At 40.3% G+C, this 12,064-nt stretch overlaps 1 protein-coding gene across 1 annotated transcript; it reads left to right on the top strand.

Moving 5' to 3' along the window:
* Nucleotides 1-627: 627 nt before the first annotated feature.
* On the top strand, nucleotides 628-8,675 carry LOC135464157 (hairy/enhancer-of-split related with YRPW motif protein 1-like). The gene is made up of 5 exons (XM_064741654.1): nucleotides 628-865; nucleotides 2,597-2,645; nucleotides 4,927-5,010; nucleotides 5,876-5,948; nucleotides 7,902-8,675. The coding sequence occupies exons 1-5, from the start codon at nucleotides 804-806 to the stop codon at nucleotides 8,561-8,563; spliced, it is 930 nt and encodes a 309-aa protein (XP_064597724.1). The 5' UTR covers nucleotides 628-803; the 3' UTR covers nucleotides 8,564-8,675.
* The last annotated feature ends 3,389 nt before the right edge of the window (nucleotides 8,676-12,064 follow it).

The raw sequence follows: 12,064 nt of genomic DNA, 5'->3' as shown, positions 1-12,064 counted from the left end.
GACAAATATATCGAAACTGTGGATGAGTTAACGGCAAAGGCCGGCTCAAACAAACACCGGCTCAAGTGTGTGAGGACGAGGTTTGGAATTGTAGGGATCAGAGGTTTCCCACGACCCGCGCGTGTGGGCCGCACGCTCAGCGCAGTCGTCTCTCACCTCACACGCCCCAGAACATGGCTAACTAAAACCCATGTCCCCGAAAAAAAACCCCCACACAGTACCTGGTTTACGTCCAAGTAGGAAATTAAAGTCAAAAATACTCGATGGTAGTGCAGAAGATCACCAATGCAAAGGTATCAAGCGTTCACGAAGTTTATTCAAATTTTAGGCTGAATTTTAGCAATGTTTCGTTGTATGCGCAGGCAAAAATCAGCTGATTTGACTACCGAATGGCATTGTTTACCTTATCCATGTTCCAGTTGACACAGCTGGCCGAGTATTGAGGGAGACGTCAGCCAATCGCGTGTCGCGCCGCCGGTTCTGCTGAAAGGCGGGTGTGTGCGGAGAAAGGCAGCCCGCCTGTCAATCACGCCGTCTCGGCCACTGGGAGGGTGTGATACATACGCTGGGCCGAGGGTTTTAACGGGACCCATCGTGGGAACAAGTGTGTAGTCGGAAGAGAACGTTGGTCGAGGAAAGACGTACATCCGCTGTTGCTAGTCGTGCACACTCACCAGCACGCACCAAGCCGAGTCCTGACAATAACTGACCGTACTCCACAACGGGATTTGGTACTACCCGTCTTACTCGAGGACTTCCTGCAACGCCGCTCTAACCCGTGCGTGCCCTTTGGCCCAGCGATTATGAAGCGCAGTCTAAGTGATAGTGATTCCGAGGATGTTTTCGATGACGATCTTAAGTCAAGGTAGGCCGAATGAGATTTTTTCGTTTCTAGCAGCGACGTTTGCAGAGCCCGTGTTTATGCAATGCACATGCATACGTCGCTGGTACGGACACATGCATGGTCACTTGACGTTGGTCGTTAGCTTTTCATATCTATCCAGGGCATGTTGACGCGTGCTTACATTATGTTAACTCCTTCAATCCACTTCTTGTACCATAATGTCCTCACTGATGATAACTTGTTTATTTGATAACCACCACGTGGTCAATGTGTCATTAGTTTATATACAGCTTTTGGTACACTTGTGTATTTTTTAAAAAATCTTTTTTATATAAATACTTCTAAGTGTTTGATTATTGCATTGTATTATATTAACTAATACGTTATATTATATTATATTAACTAATACGTACCCTGTCTTGTGTCCTGTGTTAGCCTGATGCAGTGGCAGCATGTGCCTTTGCAAATTAATGCTCTCTTAATTAATTTGCAATTAATCTCTTATCAACATTATAGCGACATTGCCTCATACATACCCATGTGCGTGTCTTCTGTATTTTGCCAGGGCTGTTCGTTTTGTTGATATCCTGAGCCTTCCACACTTTGCACTCTTGTCAGTTGACACAATTTGCGTTCTACTGTTGTCCGACGTGTAATTACCTCAGGCATATGCACCTCATGATATCATCAGTGGTTCGCACAGCCTTTGCTACATGTAGCTTATATAGACATTGCCTTATGCCACATCAGTGTTGACTTCACCACTGGCCGGTCGCTGTGACTTATACTACATGTCAACAGTTGACGTTTAATGTTGAACACATCAACCCAATATTAACAACGAATGCTGCTCAACATTAGATCACGTATCATCATTGCACCGATACTACATATGGTTGACAATGTATAGAGACAATAGAAATAATAGATAAGAGCATGTCATTGCCTAGTGTCTGAACTCAACATGTTTTACCATTTGTGGCAACAGCTATGTGGTTGTTGACGTACGTTAGCCTACAACGTCTAATCTCTGTAGTCATCATGTCACTTTTTCCGTGATAAAGGTGACTATCTGTGACACACCGCGTTTACGCGGACGCCTGTTGACATTGTTGCATACACTCAGTGTCATCTTTCGTGTCTTTCGTGTTGCAGTGATTGTTGATGATAGGTTTTGTTTCTTTGTTGATACTTCATAGTGACATTTTACGAACATGTTGAAGTGACTGTCAACAATAGACTGTAAGTCGAATGTAGTCTCTGATATCGTATGTTACTTTCAGCTGGGACTATTCTAGTCCCAGCTTTCCGTCAATATGATGTCTACATTGTTTATGCAAGTGTCATCAACAAACATCATTTGACTCTAGGCTTTTATACGTTGTATTACATCCAGTCAACGTTATGTTTACATTAGTTTTGTGCAAGGGTCATATTTCGTGTGCATCTTGCACTGACTGTTATTCGCAGACAACAGTTGAGTGTAGGCTCCTATGCTATTTCAATGAATATTACCATGAAAAGTTGTTAAATATAGCATCATCTTAATTTTACTTTGCATAGTTACTGTCTACGAATATTTTGCCTGGTGGATTAGCATTCAGCGCAGAATGAAATTTTTTTTGTCTTTTGCTGTTTCTTTACGACGTGTCTGTGTTTATATGTGTGTAGTACTTCATTATCAGCAAATCAGATAAAACATGTAAATTTCCATTGTGTACGTCAATGAAATATATGTTTATTTTCTTGTAGTTCGCCATCTCAAAGTTGTCATGTCACAGACAGGAAAAAAAGACGCGGGGTAAGTAATTCAAATTTATTTTAATTTTTTGATTGATTGATTGATTGATGGATCGATTTATTATTCTTAAGCGCCACATTCAAGAATGTTTCTTCCATATTACATCGATGAGTTATACAAGTGTGGAAGAAACCAAAGCGCCTATGATAAACCAGCGATCTATCTTTCTTTATTCAAAATATAATATATTGCATACGTTATTGATTGTATATATAATTGTATCTTTTGTTAGGCACAAGACACTTGATCATTCAAAACTACGCTAAATGTTTCAAGTAAGAAATCAGTTTTGAACTTGCGTAGGTGACATTTCTGGCGTGATAGCAGTTGCATATGCAGGACGCGTATAGCAAACGTCAGGTCCCCAGTAGTGCATGTTGCAATCGCCATGCTGCACAGCAATGTTTTTCATGCATGGCATGATCTGTGTACACTTCAGTTTCATTTGTTCATTTCTTATTTTACACCGTAGATTTCACTGTGTCTGTCAGTCGTGAAATCCGCGAAAAAGGGGGATCTAATTGTACTCGAAGCGCTGTGTTAAGTTATGAGCTTAGAGCGTTAAGCGCGTTGACAGTTGCATGTAGCTTTCGGGTGTATACATGAAATTGACACTTGGGGCGGAGACGGCATTCCGTCATTACGGTATACCCGGCTCACAATGCGCCATGCCCAGCTGACAGATGGCAGAGGAACAGCGTGGCAGGTCTACCGAACAAAACACGGCTAGGTCGTTCAAGCATGGGAGAAATGGCGCGAAATAAAACCCGTTTGAGTCCATTGTTTTCGTCCTCTGTATCATGGCACATGGTTATATCAAAACATTTCATTCTGATGGATGTGTAATGAAGTTCAAAGGAATATCCGTATCAAGCAATCATACATCCATATCAAGCACACAGATATCCATATTACATAGTACGCACATGGATTTCCGGGTAGTAAGCAAACGGACAACCATCTCAAGAAAACGGACATCAGAGTAAGCAAGAAACCGTAATTACTGGAAAATTATATTGCGTACATTTGTTAAGTTTTCAATAGACCCGCTTAAAAATAAAACAAGCTAGACACCTTCTCGTGTATAGGAGGATAAAAGTGAACGACTTTCCTATATGTACACTTGAATAACAGTAAACAAAGACGTCGTAAATATGCCGCATAGATTCGCAAAAGTCGTGAGGTGTATATCTAAAACAAAGTTGAAATAATACCTAAATAAATTCCTATAATTTCGTCCAAATAGGTATAATTTTGTTCACATTGGGATTACTTTGTTCCGGCACACTGACACAAGTTTTGCCAACCAATAGTGTGGTCATTAATTCCGTTATCATGTTCATATATTTCCGTCCACATTAATGTATTTCCGTCCACATCGTTAAAATTCCATCCACACTGGTGTACTTCTGTCCATGTCGGTAAAATTCGGTTCGCATTGATATAATTTTGTTCACACCGAAGATAATTTTTATAAAACACGTGTAGATGACGTTTGTGAATGTTTTGTGATATCCTCGGACCCTCTGCGTCACGTGACCTCTAGCACGTGCTCGTCCCTTAATGGCCTGTGGCGTGGTCGTATGTGTCGGCACAGTGTAGCTTAACTGATTGTTGACAATGGCATTAGCACGTCGCTGTGGGCTTAAACAATTGTTACCCCATATACTTCGGATATAATTGGCATAATTCCCCCGTTGTAGATTTCCCCGTGTTTTCACGTGATAGAATTTTACGTCGTGTATCAAAATTCTGGGTGGGTGGCCTTTGCTTAAATGGATTTTTAGTTGCTTGATGTCTTATAATACAAAACACACGGCCTGTTGAAACTTACATTACAAACATAACGATACTTGATGCTTATAAAGAAGCCATTGTGAGATGATACACTCATTGTGATCATGATTCAAGTTACACCGTCCTTTTTACCCAAGTATTAAACTTATTATTGAGGAGCCCGTAGGCGTGAAAAGAATTTTGAAAAAAAAAATGACATGTAGGCGCGAATTATGTTATTATAAGGTTCGTTCAAACATCACCCTTGGGACAGTTTGTCAGTAGTTTACCAAAGGTTGGTGGGTTTTATCCCTTACCCTCTGAATTTCTTTATGCATAACACTGTCAACCATCATAATATACGAGTGAAAAAATCTTTGGAATGGATTTAAATAATCTGTCATTCAAAACTAAATATACAGTTATCCTTATTTAATTACTTTCTTCAGGTTTTAAATGGTAAAATCAATGCTTAATTTGAATAATTTCCCGTTTATGATTTCAGATTATTGAGAAGAGAAGAAGGGATCGCATTAATAACAGTTTGTCTGAGCTTAGAAGACTAGTGCCCACAGCATTTGAGAAACAGGTGAGAGATTGAAACTTATCACTGGACTCACTTTAAGCTTATCATTTGACCAGTTGAGCACTGGACTCACCATGAGCTGATCATTTGACACGTTGAGCTTATCACTGGACTCACTGAGCTTATCACTTGACCAGTCGAGCTCACTGGACTCACTATGAGCTTATCATTTGATACGTTGAGCCAGGTTCTTTGTGTACTCATTGTGTACTTGCATGTTGTTATTTGTCGTAATAATCATGGTTTTTGGCTACTTCCATATTCTTGGTTCATTTTTTGTTTTGGTTTTCCTACGGTACTTGGCTCATAATACGTATGCGTCTTGGCTCATTATATTCATGATTTTCATTCCCTTTCGTAATCATGGCCACTCACCTCGTGGGTTCTTGGGATAATGAGCTTTTTTCCAAAATCTTCCGTTTAAAAAATTTAAGAGTGTTATCTTCTTTCTGATTCGGACAGTTAATTATTCAAGAGCGTTGTGTAAAATATGTCAAAATTGAACTTTCTGTAGATAAACCAATGATCTAAGTAAGAAAAACTTCAAAAATTCGTTGCTTAAAACAATTATGAACTACTGTAATCTGAATTATTTCATACAATTTGGAGCACTTAGTGAAGAAATCGGCCATTACATTCTGGGTGTGATATTTCACACGTGGTCCTAATGAGCAGCATGATGTAAGTTTCACCTGACGAGAGCACATTCTCACCTGGCTGGTTTGACTAGCCTATAGATACAGCCAACAGCTCGGCAAACGAACTCTGTTACCCGAGATGAACTTAACCAGCTCTCTCCCCTCTTAAACTCGGCTAAACCAGAGTGAACAACTCAAATTCAATGTTTTCTGCTTTGTTTACTTCGTAGGGCTCCGCCAAGCTGGAAAAGGCCGAAATCCTGCAAATGACAGTCGACCACCTCAAAATGCTACACCAAAAAGGTATGGGAAAAACAAAGATAACTGTTTGTGCAAGAGCTGGGTTCTGAGTTTGAACTACGTTATGTTGTAAACAACCGCCATTCCCGCCGAACGTATTGAGGGTCTGGGGCTTTCACTAGCGTTTACCTAATCATTTAACCAGTGTTTAATTTTCGCGGCTCCCGGGGTTTAGGGATTTAAATTTCTAGAGAGACAGGTTCGGTTGTATTTTGCCAAGAAAGAGATTTAATCAGACTTCTGTGGACTCTAGATTCGGTTCAAAGGGAAACGCTGGCCGTGGGAGAGTGAAACTAGCGCCGTGCTGCTAAGAGACGTAGAAACATCGGTTCGTTTTCCCTTTCGTTTTTTCTACCCTCCTCCCCCACTCCCTCCTTAAAGCTGTATGTCTCAAATGTGTATAGCTGCATGTGGACGGCCTACAAGCTAATCCACCGTATATCAGCCGCGCGTATTTCAGCCCACCTTCCTTTCGTTCGCGATATGTTTTAAGTCAAAGTCGTAAGGAATCCACGAGCAAAACAGTTTAGATACTGGAAGGGCAACTCGCAAGTCCTCGGTATAATGAAACGCGCGCAGAATTTAAAAGATTTAGAAAGCGCCTGAATCTAAGACTTCCACTGATAAAGTGACAGACAACAATTAACATTGTTTTTATGCCCCCCAAAAAAGAAATAAAGACAAGTTCGCTAATTAAAATGATATGAGAAAAATACGACCAACCATGTATTGCAGAAAATTTCAAATAATTCAACCATTCTTTCTGCTTGAGAATAAGTCAGTTTACCACTCGGTGGAGAACTTCAGGATTTAATTGGGGTGTATGATTGGGGTGTTACGATTGGGGTGTTATTTTTCTGTCATCGTTGATGAGAAGCCTTCGGCTTGATGATTTACCGTATATCTTAGTTCCTTTACATGGCAACTAGTCAAACTCTGCAGACAAAAACGGAGGGCAAAAGAGATTTAAAGCACCTGAAGAATGCGCGTAAATATTATCTCAGTTTAGAACTGATAGGGTAAAAAAAAATAATGTAATTCAACTTGATTTTTTTTTTGTTCTTGGAGCAATATCGATGAACTCTCTGTAGAGCTTGTTGTGGGAGGTCGGCATAGGGCTTCTCATAATACAGCGCCATTTTAAAGAGAGCAGTCAGCATAGAACACACACAATGTACATAGCGGAGGGGAAAAACGTTCTTGTCCCAATATTACGTGATGCGAACAAAGCCCACTGCGTCAGAGAAGACCTTTTTTACCTGCCCTACCCCAGTAATGAAGACAGCATTATCCTCACATATGTGACTGACAATTTTGTGTTTCCAAATCCAGAGCTATACCTTCAAACTCCACAGTTGACGCAATCTTCCCTATAAATATTCGCTCCCCTTGTTTACTTTCTCACCCTACCCCGCCGCTATACATCTCCCGTGGCATCGCGTAATGTATGGGAACGAGTGATACCCCGGTGCTTTTTGAGCAAAACTCTCGGCAAACAGACAGATGACGAGATCCGTATATTTGCCACAATCACAAGTATTCTTCACGTTTTATTGTGATAACATGTTAGCTCCATGAATATGTAATCAAAGGTCATTTTAAGATATACCTATATACAGACCTAAAATACATGCCCCGATTAAAGTTGCTCCATTGTGTAGACTTGTTCGTTGTTGACAACACAACTTGCCAGAGATAACCCTAGTTGAAAGTGCTCTAGTTTTCTTATGTTAGAATTATTTATTTATGTTTCAGTTACCCCTCTGTGGTTTAATAAATAGGCTTAATAAATAGCCTATATGTCTGTCATTGTTTACTAGCACTCCCAAAAACTGACAGCCATTGCACAAGTGAAAAATTCCTAAATATAGCTTTCAATAACAGTTAATCACTCAATCAATAAATCAATCGGTCAGTCATTTACTAACGTTGCCTTTCTCTTACTCTCTTCTGCAGGTATTAATGGCTATAACTACTCAGATCCCCACGCCCTAGCTGTGGATTACAGAGGGATCGGATTCCGTGAGTGCGCAGCCGAGGTGGCCCGTTACTTGGTAACAGTCGAGGGCATGGACCTTCAGGACCCCATGCGTCTTCGTCTCCTCAGCCACTTGCAGTGTTTTTCAGCCACAAAAGCTTCCATCCAAACCACTTCTTGGACGGCCATGTCAGCGCACCCTTCTCTCAATTCACAGTATGGCAGCAACTCCATGACGTCAATGGGAGGCATGCTCACGTCGCAACATTCCAGCCAATCAGATCCACTCACAATGACCAGCCATTCGTCGTTGTCTAGCGGACAGCCAGTGTCGTATAGCAGCGAATCTCGCCTTAGCCAATCGGATAGCCACGTTTCATCGTCACTCCATTCACATATGCGATCGTTGACGTCATCGGGAAGTGTCGGCAATCAGTTATCGGGAATGACGTCATCTAGTGCGCAAGTGCAACAGATTTCTCCGCCTGTACTTCCGGGATTGCCACAACTTCATTCTCAATTCCCGGTGTCCCTGAACTCTATGATGTCGCCCTCTGGCGGCCATTCCTATAGTAACTCTCTAAACCAACATCCATCGGTGAAACCTTATAGGCCATGGGGTGCGGAATTGGCATACTGAGTCACCCTCGCTTCCACCTTGAAAACAATTGTATGTGCTGTGAATTCTTTCTGAGAAAGAAAAAGGATAAGCAGCATCCAGAATTGTCCATCAGTGCTTGTGAAGTGCAGTCCCATGGCGTTCGTTATATGTTATTTTTGTTTATTTTTGTCACTTTGTTCATTTTTTGTTTATTTATTTATTTGTTTTTTCTCACATTTCATACAAATTGTTCTATTTTTTCTTGTGTTGCGTGTATCTGTCTCGACGAATGAAAAAGAAGATTGCATGGTTTTCTATCATTTCTGTGGTATGGTTTAAAGTGCTGATTTTTAAATGTAATTTCTGCCATTTTTTATAACATTCTTTTTTAAGTCTCAAATGAAAAGTAGGACTACTTCACAAGAATACTTAATAAAATTTTCTTTGTAAATAGATAGATAAATAAATAAGTACATGAAGAATTTATTGTATAATTATGTCCAAAAGAAACATGTAATTAATTGGATCAGTGGTTAATTGGAATTTGTGTATATTTATCTATTTAAAAGAAAAATGCGACCCCCCCTTCCCCACGCCCCCCAAAAACTATGCAAACAATCTTAACGTCAAGTTTACGTGGCGTAGCTTATTTATCAATATGCAATTTTAGAGTTGAACTAATTTTCTACGGTCATATTTACACTGTCAGAACGAGTATAATTTTATACATGCCATATATATTTATACCAAAACTATATGTACTGTATTTTCATTTTTAACGAACACAGCGGGAGAGTCCATATCCTTGTAGAGGGTGAAAGCTATATTAATGAAAATGTCTTCCCTCCGGTCCCTTGTATATGGTCTGTCCCTTTTTTTTCTTGAGTACATGATTACAGAACGTATATATATATATATATATATATATATATATATATATATATATATATATATATATATATGCTAACCTGGTTTACATGGTTACGTGTTTGAATGACGTCATTTGTCACATATAATGTCATGCTGATAAGTGCAATACCCGCTGATCTCCTTATCAGGTGCTGTCCTTCCTTGCTCAAATTCTTCTGCGGGGAGATCTCGACCAGAGGACTCGAAAGGCAGTGTATAATAACTTAATAATATAAAAAAAATAAAATATTTCAAATATACATTTGCATTCTTGATGTGTGATGCTTACATTTATATAGAGGTGACTGTTATAATTTGCTTTTCACATTGTTCCAATACGGCTGGCAAAGTAGCATAGCTCCAGTAAGGATTTATTCATATATTTCATTTGTGTTTTAAGACATACTCAAGAATATTTCGCTTACACAACGGCAGCTTCCAGTATGGATAGCAAAGCAGGATTCACCTCAAAACGGATTAAACACACATATCATTGTTTCAGTACGACTAATAAAGCAGCATTGACAAAATATCATTGCTCAATTAGAGTTGGTCAAGCAGCATTGGTCCAAGATCACAGAGCAGCATTGATCCAAGATCACAGAGGAGCATTGATCCGATTCGGCTGTCACAATATCATAGCTCCAGTACAGCCGGTATAGTAATGTTGCTCCAGTACAACTAAAACAAAATCATTGCTCCAGTACAGTACAGTTGGCCAATCTCCAACGCTTGACAAAGCACTATTGCTTCTAGTACAGCTGACAAAACGCCATTGTTCCCTTACCGCTGACAAATCCGCCTTGCACCATTGATTGACAAAGCAGTATTGCGCCTATACGGTTGACAAAGCACCATTGCGTCAATACTGCTGAAAAAACTGCATTGCTCCCAATACGACCGGCAATGCAGCATTGATCCAATGTACAGCTGACAGCCACATTGCTCCAATAAAACTGAAAGCATGAGTGTCCAAATACGGCTAACAAAGCAGCATTGCTTCCATACAGATGTCATACAGCATTGCTTTAATATATGACTTCAGTACGGCTGCCGTTTTGAAGCCGTTGTATCACTCTCTTTACAGCGATGTACCTTCATTGTTATACTATATTAACTGGCCAGTAATACACAAGTGTCCCATTTCTTCTTGCTAAGTAGTCATCCCGGTTTATGTTGGTAATTATTGAGTTAATATTTGATTGTCAAACTTTAGAATTTTTTAAACACTATAAATAGTACTGAAACGAGTCTGATATTTCACTGAAAGGCAATAATGTGAGCTGTTCTTACAAACAATTGGATTTGCTTTTCGCATACGGGTCTTTTTTCAAAAATCTCCCGGACTAATGTAAAGACTCAACTCCATATTCAAGAAATTTTTCGGTTGATACAAATATATGCATACTACTATATTGCTAGAAGACGTGCATGTGTATGGTGGATGTGCCCTCTCGAACTTTCCCTAACCTGTGCTGCTTTGGAACGCACACGTGCTCCGCATGGTGTTGAAAAGGTAAGAACGTATAAGTTAAATATTCTTGAGTAAGACGTAAAACAACAATCAAATAAATAAAAAAAATCACAGAATCACAGATTTTTGATGGCAGCTTCTCCCATTACTAACTTCATGCGGTACTTCATGGTATTGTATAGTAATTGCTGTGATTGAATGATCCGTTGATTGATTAATGTTTAACGCCATGTTCATTACTTTTGTTGCTTACACCATGGTGGACATCTTTAGGGATTGAGGAAACCGGAGCGTCTGGGGTAAACTACCGACCTCTGACAAGTTACTCTCTCACATGTGACTATCAGATGTGCATAGCATACAAGTCCAATCGGTGTTTCGGGGGGTCTCGCGAGTTAACGCAGATATCGGCGAGACAGGTGAGGGCTCTCGCAAACTACCGCAGCTATAAAAGATGTGATTTCACGTTAGGTGTCAACGGTTCCGTCGAGTCGACAGACAGATGTGTATTCAATCTAATCACTACCGTAAAATAACATCTATTATCTACGTCAGTTTGTGAGAGCCCCCACCTGTGAACTCGCGAGAACCCTGAAACGCCGATTTGGGCTTATTGGAGGAAGATAAGAGGTCTTGAAGGAACTTTTGCAAGACCGCACAACAGCCTCACGAGCGCGGTCAAGTACCAAGGCACCACAAACATGCAGTGAGAGCTGGCGAAACTACAAATCCCCCTTTCGGAAATCAGTCCACGGCCAGCTCCTTTCCATATGGTATATCACGCTACACGTAACACCGGATATTACATTGGGACTTCAATGACATTTGTAACATAACAGTAAGCTGTCACCATGTTCGATGTCTGCTTGAAGTATACGCTCGTTAATGAACATTGCGCTGAGCATAGAGGAATGAGCCAAATGCTGGTTTGTCTTGTGTCGGTAGGGTATAATGTGACTGGGTGAGCATCGTGTCTGGTGTCTTCAGCATGGCGTTCCATTTAGGCAGCACTCTAAATATGTCTGCATGGGGTCCGGCTTGCTACAAGGAGACATCCCCGTGAAATGACTGGAATAATGTTGAACACCAATCGTTGATAACTCAGGATTTGTGAAACTGAAAATCATCATGCGCTTAATCAATTTAATGTAAGTTGT

Source organism: Liolophura sinensis, chromosome 3 (genome assembly GCF_032854445.1).
Source record: "Liolophura sinensis isolate JHLJ2023 chromosome 3, CUHK_Ljap_v2, whole genome shotgun sequence".
Taxonomy (NCBI): Eukaryota; Metazoa; Mollusca; class Polyplacophora; order Chitonida; family Chitonidae; genus Liolophura; species Liolophura sinensis.
The sequence above is the reverse complement of the archived record's forward strand: the minus strand, read 5'-3'. Positions and strand labels throughout refer to the sequence as shown.